Source organism: Melanerpes formicivorus, unplaced genomic scaffold, assembly GCF_026170545.1.
Source record: "Melanerpes formicivorus ecotype bairdi unplaced genomic scaffold, bMelFor1.0.p_v2 SCAF_135, whole genome shotgun sequence".
NCBI lineage: Eukaryota > Metazoa > Chordata > Aves > Piciformes > Picidae > Melanerpes > Melanerpes formicivorus.
In genome coordinates, this window is record NW_027142487.1 from 991235 (window position 1) to 1009822 (window position 18588).

Sequence of the window (18588 nt, forward strand, 5' to 3'; positions counted from 1 at the left end):
CAACTGGAATGGTCTTAATTAGCCTTCTGGGCTGCAGAACTGATCCTGGGTTTGATTTGAAAGAGTTGGGATTGTGCAGGCTGAGTGTTGTGGGCTGAGGCCAGCAGCAGAGCCGCTGGGGGGCTGCCGGGGGGCTGCCTTGGCGCTGGGTTTCCTCAGCCTGGCTCCTGGCAGCACTCGGTGCTGAGCCCCCCCGAGGCCCGGGCCAAAACGAAAGGCAGTTTCCTGCGGTGGCCTTTGTGTTTGGATTAGGGAGGACAGCGCTGAAGGGTCTCTGCAGCCTGAACAAAGGAGGACATCGATGGCCCAACAGGAGCTCACCCAGCAGCAGCCCTCGGTACAAGGTCAGGCTCCCATTCAGAGGGGGAAATCCCATTAGAGCAACAAAAAAAGGGAGCACTAAAGCTAGGAAGGCAAAAGGCAGCTCTCAGGACCTGCACAACTCCATCTCAGAATGTGCAACCAGTTAACTCCCTCACAGGAGGGAAAACCGAAGGTGTCAGCACCTGGGAAATTGATGATGGCTTTTCTTCCTGGCTGGGGAAGAGGAATCCCAGCCCTGGGACAGGAGTGGCAATGTGGTGCCCAGCACCCAAGAGCAGCTCTCCTGGTGCAGTGCTGCAGGAGCAGCCCTGCTCCCACAGCTCAGCAGGCCTGGCCCATCACAAGTAATCCACAGAATCCCAGCAGGGCTGGGCTGGAAAGGACCTCTGGGGGTCAGCCAGTCCAAGCCCCTGCTCCAGCAGGGCACCCACAGCAGCTTGCCCAGGGGCACAACACCCAGCTGGGGCTGGGATCTCTCCAGAGCAGGAGACTCCACAACCTCTCTGGGCAGCCTGCTCCAGGCTCCAGCAGCCTCAAAGTAAAGAATTTTCCCCTTAAGCTCCAGTGAAACCTTCTGTGCTCTACAGAACACCTCTGAGGTCAAGTCCCAACCACCAGCCCAGCACCACCATGCCCAGCAGCCACGTCCTGAGGTACCATGGCCACAGGTTTCTGCAACATCTGCAGGGATGGTGACTGCAGCACTGCCCTGGGCAGCCTGTGCCAGGCCCTGACCACTTCTTCAGTGCAGAAATGGTTCCTCATGCCCCATCTAAACCTCCCCTGGTGCAACCTGAAACCATTTCCTATCACACTGTTATTTGTTGCTTGTTAGAAGAGACCAACTCCCACCTCCCTCCAACCTCCTTTCAGGGAGCTGTAGAGAGCCAGGTGGTCTCCCCTCAGCCTCCTCTCCTCCAGGCTGAGCAGCCCCAGCTCCTCCTCAAGATTTGTGCTCTAGACCCCCCCTCAGCTTCGCTGCCCTTCTCTGGACCTGCTCCAGCACCTCAGTTTCTTCTCCAGACTAAGTTTACAGAGGGATTTTTCTCAGTGGGGCTCAGGTTTGCTCCTGAACCAGGCTGTGATGGGGAAGGGAGGAGAGAAATTTGGCTTTTGGAAGTGTGTGTGGGGGGAAACCAGCATCACCAAGCTGGCCCTTGGACACTGGCTGTGCTGCCAGAGACAGAGGGGCCATGATAAAGGAAGCGAGCAGGGAGAGCTGCCTGGCAGGAGGGAAAACTCCTCTAGCAAGGTAAAGCAGACAAGAGAAATGAGTTTGGAAGTGCAGATCACTCACCTCATAGTGATAATCCATGCAAGTCAAGTCTCTCCAGCAAGGATCCCCTCGGATTTTAATCAGCCCCTGGGGGGGACAACAACAAACAAGAGACAAGAAATGCTGTCACAAATAGTTCATGTCAAGGTCTCTCCTCAGGATGCCAAACACCCTGGTTAAACTACAGGGAGAATCTGTCACAGCAAGGGATTGCAGAGGCTGGAATGACCCCAGGAGAGCCCCACAGCACATCTGTACCCCAGGTGCAGTCATTGCCCCCCAGGGAGCACAGCGCAGCCCCACCAGGACTCCTTCCACTGCCTGGCTACTGAAGGCTGGACACAGAGTCTGTGGACTCATAGGATGGGTTGGGTTGGAAGGGAGCTCAAAGCTCATCCAGCTCCAGCCCCCAGCCATGGGCAGGGACACCTGCCACCAGCCCAGGCTCTCAAGGCCTCATCCAGCCTGGCCCTGAGCACCTCCAGGGAAGGGACACCCACAGCCCCCCTAAGCAACCTGCTCCAGTGCCTCCCCAGCCCCACTGGAATGAATTTCTTCCTTGTGTTTACTGAAAATTGGACACAAACTCCTTGTGGGATGTGGCCCAGCCCTTGAAGTGTGCTTGAAGAGGCTTTACTCCCACTCTGGGCTTTGCAGCTCAGTGCCCCCAGTCTGAGCTACCAGCATCGCTGGCAGGGAGCTGCAGAGCACCAAGCAGCAGGGAAAGCCTGAAAATCACTCTGCCACTGGGACATCTCTGCAAAGCAGACTGAGAAGTTCCCTGCAGACCTAAGGACAGCAGCAGCTGCCACTTGGAAATCCAAACCCAGCTGCCTCCCTCTCCCAAAGCCTACAGAGAGCAGGAGCCAGGGACAGGCTGGGGTGAGGACCCCACTGCCTCCCCAGCCCCTCGGCTGGCTACAGAGATGCAATCAAAGTAATTAGAGAAACAAAAGAGGAGAAGGGGAAGGAAGCTGACAGATCTGCCCCCAGATGAATGCCCTAATGACAGGTCTGCTCCACCCCAGGGTAGGGGCTGGCAGCCAGAGCAGCAGGCAGCGGAAGGCTGCCGCGGGTTGGTGTTTCAGGGCGACAACAAGGGGCTGAGGTTTCCAAACCGGCAGCTCCACTCCGGGGCTGGCAGCGATACTGGGATTAAGTTTCTTCGCCTCAGAGGTGAGGAGCAGAAAGGAATCAGTCGTCCACGGCAGGACAGCCACCTGGGCAGGGAAGAGCCTGCTGCAGGAAGCGCTGCGAGGGAGCTGCGCCGGCCCCGAGCCGTGCGGCTGCGGCTTTGATGTGCGGCGAGAGGAGGCAGATTAGGATCGCAGGATCCCGACCCAGGAAGGCTTCACTGGTCAAAAGGCTGAGCCGGCTCCATCCTCTGCGTACAATCAGGGGCTATTCACCTGCCTCGGACACTGCCCCTCCGTAGGAAAAGGCAGGGAGGATCCCTGAGCCCCCACCGGGACCATCCATCCCCAACCTTCCCCACAGATGCGGCAGGAAAGGGCTGGGGGAAGGCAGGGAGCTTCCAGTGCCAACATCTGGGAGCTCGGGGGGGGAGGAGACCCCAGCACCACGGCACACCCTGCTCTAGGGGCTTCACCCAGACTGCTACAAGGGAACATCTCAAAAATACTTGAAAAATATACAAAAAATAAAAAGTATGTAATGAAAAGATTAAAAATATAAAAACCCAATAAAAATATAAATAAATAATAAAATGAAGCTCTCCACTTCCAGCATTAAACACAGCTGAGCAGGTTTGGGGCTCAAGGAAGAGTCCAGTCAAAGACCCCTAAAGCCTGTCCAGGCCTCCCAGACCCCCAGCCAACATAAGGCACTGCTTGGACCTTGGGCTTAACCCAGTGTGGACTTCCCTTAAGCCACCAAGGATGCACAAAGGCAGCTCCAAGGTCCTGGGACAGGTGAGCTAACAGGCAGCAGGCACCGTGCCTGGGCTGAGCCTTGCACCAGGGCTGGTCCTGGGCTCGGGCAGAGGAAAGGGGTGAGCCCCACAGCCTGCACCAGGGCTGCTTACAGCGTGGATTGGAGCAGCTCTCAGGCACACTGCTGAGCTCAAGCAGGTCCAGAGAAGCACAACCAAGCTGGTGACCACTCTTGGAGAAGAAGGCAGGTGAGAAGCAGCTGAGGGAACTGGGATTGCTCAGCACGGGAAAGAGGAAGCTGAGGGGAGACCTTCTGCCTCTCTACAACTCCCTCCTGAAAGGAGGTTGGAGCCAGCTGGGGTTGCTCTCTTCCTCCAAGGAAGAAGCATAGGACAAGAGGAAATGGCCTGGAGCTGCATCAGGGGAAGTTTAGGTTGGACATGAGGAGCAATTGCTTTCCCCAAAGGGTTGTCCAGGCCTGGCCCAGGCTGCCCAGGGCAGTGCTGCAGTCCCCATCCCTGGAGGGGTTTTAAAGATGTGGAGATGCAGTCCTGAGGGCCATGGTTTAGTGGGGACCTGGCAGTGCTGGGGCAGGGGTTGGACCAACCCAACTCCATCCAGGCACAGAGCCAGGCACAACAGATGCAGAGTGCTACCACAGAAGCCTTGTGGGGTGGGGAAGCAGGGTGGGGGGCACCTGTGGCTGCTCTCTGGTTTTACTCCCCAGCAAGTCAGTCATCAGAGCCCATCACTCCACAAGGGCTGGAGCAGGGCAGGCAGGGACAAGACAGACTGGCTGTCAACAGCCCCAGCTTCACCACCCCTCCCAACTCATCCCCAGCCTGGCTCTGCCCCTGGAAGCTTTTCTAACGTTACAGGATGTGCTGATAGCATCTCCCAGGATGTGCCACAGCCCTGTCAGAGGCAGGATGGACACTGAGAAAGGCTCTGTGCAAGAATGCTGGAGTACTAAAACAGGACAGAGCTATCTTGATGACCTTCCCTCCTGCCTTGCCCAGCCTCTTATCAAGCTCTATTATTCAGCAGGGATAATTAAAATGAGCCTGTGACAGAAAAACACCAGGCTTGGCAATCCAAACTCCTGCCTGCAGTGACTCACCAAAGGCAGTTAATCACATTCTGTTTACTATGAAGCCTTCAAACAGGAAAGTCACTCCAAGCTCTGCACATCAGAGCTGTTTTTCAGCACAGAGAACTCCCACTCTCATCATTTGGGGGTGCTTCAAGTTGTCTTCACCCTGCTGCTGTCTTGGAGTCCACTTCCACTCCCACACTGCCACGTGAGACTTCCAGTTTCCAAATGAAGTTGGGCCAAGGGGCAAGAGAGCAGGAAAAGCTGCAGTCTGTAGCTGCAGCTCATCAGAGGAGGACCATGAAAAGAGAGCCAGCCCTGGTGACTGAGCAAAGCAGATCCTGGGCATGGACACATTCAGGATGAGCTCCTACAGACCTGACAGCTCCTTGCTTGGACAGGAGCTGGTTCTACACACTCTGCACTAATTATTGGCATGTTTGGAAGTCCTCTCCTGGAGGTGCAAACTTAATCTGAGCACTGGTACCTGGTCCAAGCACAGGAGGACAGAAGGAGGGAGAGAGGAAAGGGAGGATCCTCACAACAAAAGAAGTTCCTCCTCTTGCTCAGGTGGAACCTCCTGGGTTCCAGTCCATGCCCCTTGCCCCTTCTCCTGTTGCTGGGCACAGTGAGAAGAGTCTGCCCCCAGCCTCTTGTGCCCCTCCCTGTAGACACTGATTAGCAATGAGAAGATGTCTTTCTTACAAGGAGAGGCTGAGAGCTGTTCAATCAGGGAGCACTGAGAGGGGATCTCCCTAAAGTGTTCCTGTGAGGGTGCTGGAGCCCTGGACCAGGCAGATCCTTCCTGTGCGGAGGGCTCCAGAGCTGGTTGCAGGACTCCAGGTGAGTCCAACCATGAAGCCATCACTAAGCCATGTCCTTCAGCACCACATCTGCATCTTCCCTGAAGACCTCACCACCAGCCAGAAGCTCCCAGGCCTGCAGCACAGGGCTTCTGCTCCTCCACTGTCATTTAGATAGAGCATCACAGCAAACATCTGCTTGGAAGAGGCCTCCAAGCTCACCCAGGCCAAGCTCTGACCCAGCACTGAAGGGTCAACACCAAACCATGCCCCTAACCATGAGCCTTATGCCTGGGGCTGGCACAAAGCTCCTGATGTTGTGGCATGGTGGCAGTCACCTGGGACAAGATGAGCTACAAGCAGCTCAGAGCCCAACCTGTTTCTCTTTTCCTGCATTCCAGAATTGACTTGCACTTTTGTTTTGACATCAGGACTGGAGAGTCCTGGGCAGGAGGGAGGGAGCTGGGAAAACACTTTGCATTTTTACCCTTTTCTTCCTTTGCTTTTTAATGCTCATGACCTAAAAGCAACAAAGTGTGCTTGCTGGGGGGGGGGGGGGGAAGGGGCAGGGAAATGGCTTTTAAAGATGATTTCCTAATAATAAAGGGCAATGCATCCTCATGTGCTAAGCACCCCAGGGGAAAAACACACACAAGCACCCCAGGGGAAAACCAAGCACCCCAGGGGAATAACAGGCAGACAATGACAATAAAACCCCCCAAAGCCCCCAAGAAAAACAGCAGGCAGCCCAGGACAAAGGCAAACAAACAAACAAAAGCCCAAAACCAAAGAAGGATCCCTGGGGAAAATACAAACACCCTGGGGAAAGTAAACCTAAGCATCCCGGTTGAGAAACAAGCACCCCAGGGAAAAACAAGGACCCAGGGAACAAACCAAGGGACACCTGGGGGAAGAAAAAAGACCCCAGAACAAACAAACAAACAAGGAAGCACCCAGGAAAGACCAAGGACCCCTGGAAAAAGACAAGGGCCCCAAGAAAGCAAGCAGCACCCCAGGAAAATAAACCCCACCCAACCAAAACAGGCAGCCCAGGAAGCCCCAAGCAGCCCCATGAAAGCCAAGCATCCAGATGAAACCCCCCAGGAAGTCCTGCTCCGTTTGCAGGTGGGGGGTGGGTGAAGAGACCTTCAAAGCCCTGCATCTCAGAAGGGAAAGGTATTCAGCAGTGCAAATGGAAGCTGCAGGGAAGGAAACAGGTGGCTAAGTGAACCAGCAACTGCCCTTTCACCTCCCTGCCCCGGCCCTGGATCCAGCCCTACCTAGAGTGATTAAATTCACACTGAGGGGATGGTGGCTCCAAAGAGCAAGGTGGGGGTGGGTGGAGGACTTCTGGCTGAGCTGGTGGCAGCCAGACCATTGCAGGCAAGCCCCTTGCAGCAACAGGAGAGGCTGGCCTGGGGAAGTGGAAAGCTGAGATCTTTTGTCACAGTAATTTACAGCAGGGCTGTGGCTCCAGGCCCCTCTGCACGCTCAGAGCTCTGCCCTCGACCCTGTCCGCAGGAGAGCCAGAAAGCATTCCCCCTGGATTGAATTAGCATCCAGGATGAAATATGTGCTCAATACCTTCTCCCCTAGCAAGCCTGCTCCCTCCAGGGCACGGCTGAGGAGCAAAGGGGAAAGGATGGAGATGCAGCACCTGCCTGGACTGTGAAAATCCCAACCTCCGGGCTCCCAGGCTCCCACCATTGAAGTGCATTAAATTCCCCAACGTTTCTCACAGGGGAAGCAAAATTGCATCTGGGCCTTCTTCTTGCTTGCTTTTTCCTTCATGTGTTACTTCACTGGTGCTGCATCCAGAGCCTGGTTTCAATCAGGGAGCCACTCTGCCGCCCTCGCCCCTGCGCTTCCCACCCAGCCTCACACAGAGCTTCCCAAGCTCAGGCACAGAATCATTCAGCTTGGCAAAGATCTCCAACATCATCCAGCCCAAGCCTTACCCCAGCACTGCCAGGGCACCACCAAGCCATGGCCCTCAGCACCACATCTACACAGCTTTGAAACTCCCTCAGGGATGGGGACTGCACCCCTGGGCAGCCTGGGCCAGTGCCTGAGAACTCTTCTGGGGAAGAAATTGTTCCTCATGCCCAACCTAATCCTCTCCTGGTGCAACTTGAGGCCATTTGTCATCTTCCTTGCTCTCTGGCTCCAGCTTCCTTCCACAGAGCTGTAGAGAGCCAGAAGGTCTCCCTCAGCCTCCTCTTCTCCACACTGAACACCCCCAGCCCCCTCAGCTGCTCCTGCCCAGCCCTGTTCTCCAGACCCTTCCCCAGCTTGGTTGCTCTTCTTTGGAGCAAGCCACAGCTCTGTAGAGAGGTAAAAGGCAAAGAAATTTTTCCTGCTGTCCAGCCTAACCCTCCCCTGGTGCAACCTGAGGCCATTTCCTCCTGTCCCATTGCTTGTTCCTTGGGAGAAGAAACCAGCTCCCAAATGGCTCCAACCTCTTTTCAGTGCTGGAGAGAGGAAGAAGGTTTCCCATGAGCTTCCCTTCTCCAGGCTGAACAACCTCAGCTCCCCCAGCACTTGACTTGTCAATCCCCATGCCATTGGGCTCTGCCCAGCCTGTCAGACTGACACTTGCCCCCAGCTTGGTGCCATCTGCAGGCTTGCTAAAGGTGGACTCCAGCCCCTCGTTTTGCTTTGCTGAGAGGCACACAAGTGCCATTTGTGCCAGCTCCTCTGCCCTCAAGGGATTACCTATGAGGAGGTCAGAGATCAGAGTGAGCACTCCTGCCCAAGCTGTATCCCTGCTCCTGGACTCTCAGCATTCAGGGGCAGCTCCCTTAAAAAGCTAATTAAGTTTAGCACCATGGGCAAGCATCAAACACTGACAACTCATCAGCCTGGATGGGACCAGTCAGAAAGCAGGGAGGCCTCACACTGGGTCAGGTTGCTCCCCTTGGTATTTGGGTACACACAACTCTGGCTTGGATCCCTTTCCAAGGTAGACTTCTGCCTAACCAGCATCTGAGACAGCAGACTGGGTGTCCCCCATGTTAAAACCATGCACCAAGCTGCACCACTCTGCTCTGTGCTGCCCCAACGTGTCTTACAGCATGGCAAAGGAGGTTGGCTTTCCCTCTTGGTGTCTGCCAAGCATGGAGTTAGGAAGGGCAGGTCCTGCCTGACCAACCTGATCTCCTTCTACCATCAGGTGACTGCCTGGTGGATGTGGGGCAGGCTGTGGGTGTAGTCTACCTGGACCTCAGCAAGGCCTTTGACACCGTCCCCCATAGCAAACTGCTGGCCAAGCTGTCAGCCCCTGGCTTGGATGGGAGCACACTGCGATGGGTTAGGAACTGGCTGGAGGCTGAGCCCAGAGAGTGGTGGTGAATGGTGCCACAGCCAGCTGGCAGCCAGGCACCAGTGGTGTGCCCCAGGGAGCAGTGCTGGGCCCTGTGCTCTTTAACATCTTCATTGATGATCTGGATGAGGGCATTGAGTCCATCAGCAGTAAATGTGCAGATGACGCCAAGCTGGGGGCAGGAGTTGATCTGCTGGAGGGTAGAGAGGCTCTGCAGAGGGACCTGGACAGGCTGGGCAGATGGGCAGAGGCCAAGGGCAGGAGATTGAACACATCCAAGTGCCAGGTGCTGCACATTTGCCACAACAACCCCAGGCAGTGCTACAGGCTGGGGTCAGAGTGGCTGAGAGCAGCCAGGTAGAGAGGGACCTGGGGGTGCTGGTTGATGGTAGGCTGAACATGAGCCTGCAGTGTGCCCAGGCAGCCAAGAGGGCCAATGGCATCCTGGCCTGCATCAGGAACAGTGTGGCCAGCAGGAGCAGGGAGGTCATTCTGCCCCTGTACACTGCACTGGTTAGGCCACACCTCGAGTCCTGTGTCCAGTTCTGGGCTCCTCAGGTTCGGAAGGAGGTTGAGCTGCTGGAACGAGTCCAGAGAAGGGCAACAAAGTTGGTGAGGGGCTTGGAACACAGCCCTGTGAGGAGAGACTGAGGGAGCTGGGGCTGCTCAGCCTGGAGAAGAGGAGACTCAGGGGTGACCTTATCACTCTCTACAACTACCTGAAGGGAGGTTGTAGACAGGCTGATGATGGTCTCTTCTCCCAGGCAGCCAGTACCAGAACAAGAGGACACAGTCTCAGGCTGCGCCAGGGGAGGTTCAGGTTGGATGTTAGGAAGAAGTTCTACACAGAGAGAGTGATTGCCCATTGGAATGGGCTGCCTGGGGAGGTGGTGGAGTTGCCGTCATTGAAGGTGTTCAGGAGGAGACTTGATGGGGTGCTTGGTGCCATGGGTTAGTGTTTGGGTGGGTTGGATTGGTTGATGGGTTGGACACGATCTTGAAGGTCTCTTCCAACCTGGTTTGGTTTATTCTTGGTTTATTCTGCCTACCTTTAGCCCATATTCAGGGCTACACACCAGCAGCTGCCTGACACCTCCTCCCCAGCTGAGGAGGGGGAGAGGAGGGGACACCCATGGGCTGAAATGAAAACAGACTTAATGAAACAGCAAAATGAAGACTGATGCTGGTGTGAAGGACCCAAGCTACACTGGTCTGTGAAGGAGGCCCCAAAGCAGAGATTTATTGATCAGAGCAGACTCCAGAGGCCTCCAGGTCACTGCAGTGTAATCAGCATCACATCCTCTGCCTGAACAGCTCCTGCTCCACCACCACCACTCCTGCACCCAGCCCAGAGCCAGGAGCAAGACCCTCACCAGCCAAGACAGCACCCAGAGAAGAGGAGCCCCAGCAGAGGAGCCCCTCCTCAACCAGCACCCGTGGAGGGGATTGGAGGAGTCATCAATGTTGGCCCTAACAACCGGGGGGCCAGCAGGCCCCCCGGCCTTTGTAGTCACCACCACCCACACCCAGTGTGCGCTGTGGGCACTCACCGGGGAGGAGAGGAGGATCCTCAGCCCCGAGGGGCTCAGCTTAGGGCTGCTGCCCTTCCTGGGGGGATTAAATAGGGGAGTGGGTGGGGAGGGCCAAGTGGCCACACCTGGGGTGGGAGGAGACCGCAACAGAGCTCAGGTGCTGTGGGTTTGAGGGGAAAAAGGGAAAATGGGGCAGGGGAGGGACTCTGAGGGTGTCAGGGAGGGATAAGACTGGGGGGCATGGAGCAAGACTATAAATGGTTTGACTGAGATTGGCTGTGAGGAAGAAGTTGTTCCCCATGAGGATGGTGAGAGCCTGGCACAGGCTGCCCAGGGAGGTGGTGGAAGCCTCCTGCGTGGAGGTGTTTGCAGCCAGGCTGGAGGTGGCTGTGAGCAACCTGCTGTGGTGTGAGGTGTCCCTGCCCATGGCAGGGGGCTGGAGCTGGATGGTCTTCAAGGTCCCTTCCCACCCAACCCATCCTGTGATCCAGCTCTGCACATCCCTGCTGCACACATCAAACCCTTCCTTTTCATCCCAGGCAGATCTTCCAGCCCAGCTGTGCCCCTTCCAGGCTGCTGCACTTGGGTGATTCAGGAGGGAAAAAGAAGGGGAGAAACTCAAAAACAACCCCAAAAAGCCTAAGTAATTCAAATGTCATCGCAGCCCCGAGCTGCCGTGAGTCACTGCCACACAAAAACAGCCTCAGGAGTGGGGGTAATTATATTCCTCCCTAGCCACTGAGTTTTCTCCACAATGCAGATGTCAGATTTTCCATGGGGGTTTTTTGGGTTTTTTTTTTTTGCTTTTTCCTTTTTCTTTCCTTTTTTTCCCCTTTTGTTTTCTTTTTTTCTTTCCTGTTTTTTTTTCTTTTTATTTTCTTTTTATTTTCTCTTTTTTCTTTTTTTTCTCTTTCTTTTTTCCTTTTTTCCTTTCTTTTTTTCTCTCTTTTCTCTTTCTTTTTTTTTTTCCTTTCCTTTTTTCACCTTCCTTTTCTTTCATTTCCTTTTTTTCCTCTTTTTATCCCCTCTCTTTTTTCCCCCTTTCCTTTTTTCCCTTTCCTTTTTTTTTCCTTTTTTACTTTCTTTTTTCCCTCTCCTTTTTTCCTTTATTTTTCCCTTTCTTTTTTTTTCCTTTTTTCCCCTTTCCTTTTTTTCCCCTTTCCTTTTTTTCCCCTTTCCTTTTTTTCCCCTTTCCTTTTTTTCCCCTTTCCTTTTTTTCCCCTTTCCTTTTTTTCCCCTTTCCTTTTTTTCCCCTTTCCTTTTTTTCCCCTTTCCTTTTTTTCCCCTTTCCTTTTTTTTCCCCTTTCCTTTTTTTTCCCCTTTCCTTTTTTTTCCCCTTTCCTTTTTTTCCCCTTTCCTTTTTTTTCCCCTTTCCTTTTTTTTCCCCTTTCCTTTTTTTCCCCTTTCCTTTTTTTCCCCCTTTCCTTTTTTCCCCCTTTCTTTTTTTCCTTTTTTTCCTCCCCTTTTCAACTTTCCCCCTCTCCCTGGGGTGAGAGTCAAAGAGGAACAAAGCCCTCTTTCAGACTTTTTCAGCCCAAAATTAATTCTTAAAAGCAAAAAGGAACAAAAAGAAAGAGAAAAAGGGAAAGAACTCAAAGCCTGCTGCAGCAGCCAAGGAAGCTGAGTGAAGGCAGCCTGGTGCCTGAAGCTGTGTCTGCAAACCCCTCACTGATCCCAGCCCTGCAGAGAGGGGTGGGCTATGGGCACCCCTAGGATGAATTCAGAGTCATTCTAAAGGCTTTGCTGTGTCTCCATGCTGCAGAAGATGGCTGAAGGTGAAAACCAAAATGAAATCACAGTAATTGGAAGAGCTTTCTGTGCTTCCACAGCACTGAAGAGGGTGGGGAAAAAACCCCACAACAACCCCACCAACCAAAAGGAAGTCACAGTTCTAAGCCCCTCCTGTGTCTTCATGGTATAAAAGCTGGATGAAACTCAAACCCAAACCCCCACAAAACAAAATCACCATTTAAGGTCTTTCCTGTGTCTTCAGGGTGCAGAAGATGGGTCAAAAAGAAGAAAAAAATCCCAATTTTAAGAGCTTTTGGCCTTCACAACTCACAAGATGGCTGAAGGTAAGAAACCCAAATGAAATCAGTGTTAAGCCCTTTCTGTGTCTTCACAACACAGAAGCTGGGTGTAAAAGAGAAAGAATTAAGCACCTTAAAGACCTTTCTGAGTCTTCATGATAAAGGGGAGGGCTGGAAAAGCAAAATCTCAATGAAGGGAAGTCTTAAGTTCTGGATTTTGATTTTCCTTCCACTATAAATATAAAAGGCTCCAGATGGTGCCTGGCACTTCACACACTCAGCCACCCACCGCCCACAGAGCAAGGGGCTGCAAAGAGCTTCTGGAAACCAAACCCCCACCAGAGTCTGCTGGAGATAAAGCTGACAGGAGAGGAAGAAGCTTTGCAAAGCTAAAAGCCAAAGAGAAAAACTGATGAAGGACTTGAGGAAGGGCTGCAAGGTGAGAGGCAGCTCTGAGGAGCAGACAGTGAGGTTCAGAAGCATTCAGACCAGAGCAGAGAGTGAGGTTCAGAAGCATTCAGACCAGGGCAGAGAGTGAGGTTCAGAAGCATTCAGACCAGGGCAGACAGTGAGGCTCAGAAGCATTCAGACCAGAGCAGAGAGTGAGGTTCAGAAGCATTCAGACCAGGGCAGAGAGTGAGGTTCAGAAGCATTCAGACCAGGGCAGAGAGTGAGGTTCAGAAGCATTCAGACCAGGGCAGACAGTGAGGCTCAGAAGCATTCAGACCAGGGCAGAGAGTGAGGTTCAGAAGCATTCAGACCAGGGCAGAGAGTGAGGTTCAGAAGCATTCAGACCAGGGCAGAGAGTGAGGTTCAGAAGCATTCAGACCAGGGCAGACAGTGAGGCTCAGAAGCATTCAGACCAGGGCAGAGAGTGAGGTTCAGAAGCATTCAGACCAGGGCAGAGAGTGAGGTTCAGAAGCATTCAGACCAGGGCAGAGAGTGAGGTTCAGAAGCATTCAGACCAGGGCAGAGAGTGAGGCTCAGAAGCATTTTCAGATCTGAGGAACTTGACCTGATGCCTTCAGACCACAAGAGAACCACAGAATGCTTTAGGTTGGAAGGAACCTTTAAAGGTCATCCAGTCCAACCCCCCTGCAGCCAGCAGGGACATCTGCAACTGGAGCAGCTTGTTCCATCCAACCTGACCTGGAATGGCTCCAGGGATGGGGCCTCCACCACCTCCCGGGGCAGCCTGGGCCAGGCTCTCACCACCTGAAGCACTCAGAAGAGTTTTCCTGCTGTTGTGCAGCAGGCTGCCCAGCCTGCTCCAGCCTCCTCCTGCATTTGAAAGGGCAAATCTTGCAACATTCCTGCATTTGTATTTCAGCCTCCTGATGCCCAAGTGCTGCACCCCCCGGGAGAACAGGGCTGGGCAGGGGGGAGGACGCAGCAGCCACACTCAGCAGTGGCACAATCCTGCTGGAGGTGTGACATTGCCTCTGGACCCCTTCAGATGGCTTCATGACTCTGGTGCTGTGGTTTTTTCTTCCTTCTATACCTCAGAACAGGCACAACATTGGAGTCCCAAGACCAGCAGGGACTCTCTGGCTCTTGGAGCATTCCACACATTTTCCATGGTCCTTTTGTGCCTCCAGGTCCTTGCTGTGGCTCTGGATGCTGTTTGCATACTTTCAAATACCTGCATAATTGATGAGCCCAAGTCTTCAGCTGCACAGTGTCCTGGCACAGGCTTTGCCACAAGCCATGCTTGTCCAGGGGCTGGATTTGGGTCAGAGCCATCAGACCCTTGGCAGATGCAGAGAGGTGATTCTGTCAATTTACTTTGCTCTTGTGACACCCAACCAGGAGTGCTGCACCCAGCTCTGGAACCCTCAGTGCAGGAAGGACCTGGAGCTGAAGGAGCAGGGTCAGGGCAATGCTCAGGGGTTGGAGCAGCTCTGCTGCAAGGCCAGGCTGAGGGAGCTGGGGCTGTGCAGCCTGCAGGAGAGAAGGCTCCAGGCAGAGCTCACAGCAGCCTGCCAGGACCTGAAGGGCTGCAGGAAGGCTGCAGAGGGACTGCTCCCAAAGGGCTGCAGGGCCAGGAGCAGAGGCAATGGTTTGAAATGAGAGCAGAGCAGATTGGGATTGGAGGTGAGGAACAAGTTGTGCCCCAGGAGGCTGCTGGAGCACTGCAGCAGGCTGCCCAGGGAGGTGGTTGAGGCTCCCTGCCTGGAGCTGTTGCAGGTGAGGCTGGAGAGGGCTCTGAGCAGCCTGCTCCAGGGGAGGATGTCCCTGCTGCCTGCAGGGGTTGTTCTGGAAGGTTTGGAGGTCCCTGCTAACCCAAAGCATTCTGTGATTCTATCTCCCACCTCCAGGCTCTGGTTCAAGCTCTGCAGTGCAGGAAGGATTACTGGATCATGGGATCTTCACAGGGATGTTTCTTTCCTTACTGTGAGGGCAGGGAATGTTTTGTTCCTTCTCCCACAGGGAAGGCATGACACAGGTATTAGGCTTCTTGGAAACAGCTCTGGCAGTGGCAAACCAAAGGCTTTACACAGAGCTCTACCTGATGTTCATACAAACCTCTCATTAAATGAGCAGCCACTAATTCAAATCTCTCCTGCTTCTTCCATGAAGAGAGGCAAATAACAGGCTAAACCCTCTCTTCCTGGCCCAGGGAATGACATGCTTATGCTCCACAGAGAACACTGTTGTTTAAACAGCTTTGTTCTGTGCCTTCTGCTTCAGTTCCCAGCCCACAGACAGCCCTGTGCCAGCCCAAGCCTACATCAAGACAGCAGCACTTCCTCATCATCCTGAGACCATCAGCTCTGGTCCAGCACCAGCAGGTTACAGACCAAGCTCCAGCTTCACAGAGGTGTGGGGCAGAAGGCTGGACTTGATGATCTTAGATCTGAATGACTGTGTGAGCCTGAGGAACAACCCTCAGGAGAATCAGCCCTGCCTGCCCAGCACCTTCCCATACAGTCAGGGGCAGGCCTGGGGGCTGTGAGCCCACAGGATGAGTGCCACCTGCAGAAGATGACTCTCGGGTTCTGTTGCATCTGAGGGAGTCATGATGAGGTGCTGGGTGACAGGGTGATGATCTCTGAGGTCTTTTCCAGCCTTATTCTATGATCCTGAGAGGGCTCTGCTGCAATGGGTGCAGGATGGTCCAGTGCAAAAGGTTAGAGCAGAGTCATCAAACACAAGTGCAGAGCACCTCAGCCTGAGGGGCTGGAAAGCACTGCTGGGGAGGAGACATCACAGCACTGCTTTGGTTGGAAGGGATCTTTAGGATCATCAAGTTCAAGCCTTACCCCAGCACTGCCAGGGCACCACCAAGCCATGGCCCTCAGCACCACAGCTCTGAAACCCCTCCTGGGATGGGGACTGCACCATTGCCCAGGCCACGGTGTCCATTTGGGGTTGGTTTTATTCCTTGCTGTGTTCTTCCCCGCCTGGGCTGCCAGAAAGACCCTTTGAGAAGCCACCAGGACTGCCCCAACATCTGAGTGACTTTGAAGGCAGCGCTGCAAAGGGTGGGTGAAAGGCAGCTTGGAAAGCACTTGGCATGAGCGGCGCCCAGCCTCCTCCAGGCTGCGAGGAGCAAGCAGCCTGCCTGCCAAGGGCTAGTGCGAGACAAACGGGGAGAGAGATCAGAGGCACAAAGGAGGTTGCTAAGGAGTCAAGTGTGGGATCCCTGCAGAGAGGAGGAGGGCTGCAGCTGGGACGGCAAAGGTCAGAGCACAGCAGACATCACTTTGCAGCGCTTCCCATGCAGCCCCGGCGCGGGAGCCGGCAGCCTGGCCCCGCCGGGCCGGGCCCTGGATAATGAGCGAGCCCCCCCCGAAAGCTGCCTTCCTTCCCTCCTGCCCACGGAATGTAATGAAACAAATTAGAATAATTATTCTCCATTTCAGAGCCATAATGCCCAGGCCTGGGGCACGCTTGTCACCCAAGTGACAACTACATCCCTTTGATTCTCCTCCTCCTCCTCCTCCTCCCTGCTAGCGGCGGAGCTGCCCACATTCCAGCTCTCCCCTCACCACATCGCAGGCAATTTCACTGCAGGCATCCAGACTCTGCTTGCTCCAAAGCCTGCCTCAGTTGTGCTTCTCCCTCCTTGCCAGCAAGTTCATCTCCCTTATTAGCTAATCACATCCCCACCCTTTCCAGTAACCTTTCAGTGCCACCCACGTCACACTTCCAGCAGCCTGCAAAGCCCGGAGCACAGCACGGGGCAAAGCCAAGAGGGTTCCGTGGGAACCTCTCCCCGGTTTCCAAGGGCATTTGCTGCCTTCCCTTCAGTGCTTCTAACGGGAAAGAAAAATCCCAAAGCACAGAGCAAGAGGTTAAACCTCTGAGGGTATCGAAGCCACCTGGAACCCCTCGACCCAAACACATCTTGGTGGGAGAGAGGGACAGCGCTCACCAGCAGGCAGGGAGGAGAACTGAGGGGAAGCTTTGACTGCTCATTAGCAGAAACCTTTTTGCCCTGTTTCTTCCCCCAGGCTACCACTTGAAATGGCCTTTGTTAAACTCCTGTGAAAGGGAGGACAAAACTGTTGTGTAGGTGTGAAATGGGAGAGGATTTAAGGCATTTCCAAGCCTCTGATTATCAAATAAGGAACAAATGAAGGCTCCAGGGCTCCTCTGCTCTGGAGCCCTCAGCACAGGAAGGACAAGGACCTGATGGAGCAGGGTCCAGAAGAGGGCCACAAAAATGATCAGGGAGGACAGGCTGAGGGAGCTGGGGCTGTGCAGCCTGCAGGAGAGAAGGCTCCAGGCAGAGCTCACAGCAGCCTGCCAGGACCTGAAGGGCTGCAGGAAGGCTGCAGAGGGACTGCTCCCAAAGGGCTGCAGGGCCAGGAGCAGAGGCAATGGTTTGAAATGAGAGCAGAGCAGATTGGGATTGGAGGTGAGGAACAAGTTGTGCCCCAGGAGGCTGCTGGAGCACTGCAGCAGGCTGCCCAGGGAGGTGGTTGAGGCTCCCTGCCTGGAGCTGTTGCAGGTGAGGCTGGAGAGGGCTCTGAGCAGCCTGCTCCAGGGGAGGATGTCCCTGCTGCCTGCAGGGCTTGGCCTGGGTGAGCTCTGGAGCTCCCTTCCCACCCAAAGCCTTCTCTGATTCTTCTGAGGATGTTTTGAGCAGCTTGGAGAATCAGAGACTGGATTTGGAGGATTTCAGTGAAAATAAGAGGGGGAAGAAAGAGCCTTCCCAGCATGACCCCCTGCCCCCTGGTGTGCCACCAGCCTGGCAAGCACAGAGAAGCCTCTGCAAAGGATTCCAGGGGCATCCCACAAGGAAAAGGAGCTCCAGGACATTGCACACGTGGATGGCTATGATGTTATCTGTCTATGAAATGTGATTGCTTTTCTGTTAGTGCCTAAGACATGCATTAAGGGAACTCATTCTTGGGGCACACCTGAGGTTGAGCTTAACCTGCCCAAGCTGATGGTCCCGAGCCAGGGAGCAGAGCCTGCAGGGCATGGACCCATCTGCACCCAGACCCCGCCGAGTGCCCCCAGCCCCAACACCTGCAGCAGGCAGTGACAGATTGGCAGCTTTAAATCTGAGTTTCCTTGCTCTGGGCACTTTTAAATTAAAGTGGTAATGTGCTTTAAATCCTGCTTCCCTGCTTTTTCACTACACTGCTCAATCCTTTCCTCCAGAAACTAATCAAGATGTCTCAGACTCACTCACAGCCTCTGCTCCAGCCACCTTCCCTGGTAACTTATTCCATATGTCTGTGATCCTTTGCAAGACACAGCTCCAACTTCAGTCTCTGCTTGCTTCCAGTTGCCCAGCCTGCTGCTGCCCCCCCAGAGCTTGACTCTCCCCTCACCTCCTCACTGCATCTCCAGCAGTGGTAATTATGTGCACAGGACCCCAGCTTATCAAGCTGCCAAGTGGCCTACCCAGTCCTCTGGCTCATCAGCACACAGAGTGCCAGACTGCTCTGGGTGGGAAGGGATCTTTAAAGCTCACCTTGTCCACCCCTCTGCAGTCAGCAGGGACATCTGCAGCCAGAGTAGGCTGCTCAGAGCCCCAAACACCCTGCCCTGGAATGGACAGGCACTTTCTGCAGCTCAGGGCAGCTGGGCACAGCCAGGAGCTGCTTCTAGCAGGCAGAAGCTGATGGGCAGAGCTCCTGCCAAGGGCTGGGCTGCAGAGAGCCTCTGCCTGAGACTTGCTCCTCTGCACACCAAGGGCACTGCCACAGCTTCTGCCCCACCTTGGGGTGCAGCCAGTCAGAGGTGGCACTGGTGGGGAGGAGCAGCCAGGACAGGTGACCCTCAGCTGCCCACCCAGGGTTTGCATCCCATGGGCAGCATCTTCAGGATCAAGCTGAGACCTCACCAGGGCCAAGCC

At 54.4% G+C, this 18588-nt stretch overlaps 1 protein-coding gene across 2 annotated transcripts in view; it reads right to left on the minus strand.

The window, feature by feature from the left end:
- The window catches only part of LOC137456702 (lipase maturation factor 1-like), a 177988-nt gene that overhangs the window by 99540 nt on the left and 59860 nt on the right, over positions 1-18588 (minus strand). For both annotated transcript variants that reach the window (XM_068168281.1, XM_068168282.1), the window contains one exon: positions 1622-1687. In XM_068168281.1, coding sequence (XP_068024382.1) covers positions 1622-1687 — 66 coding nt within the window. The remainder of the gene's footprint in view (positions 1-1621; positions 1688-18588) is intronic.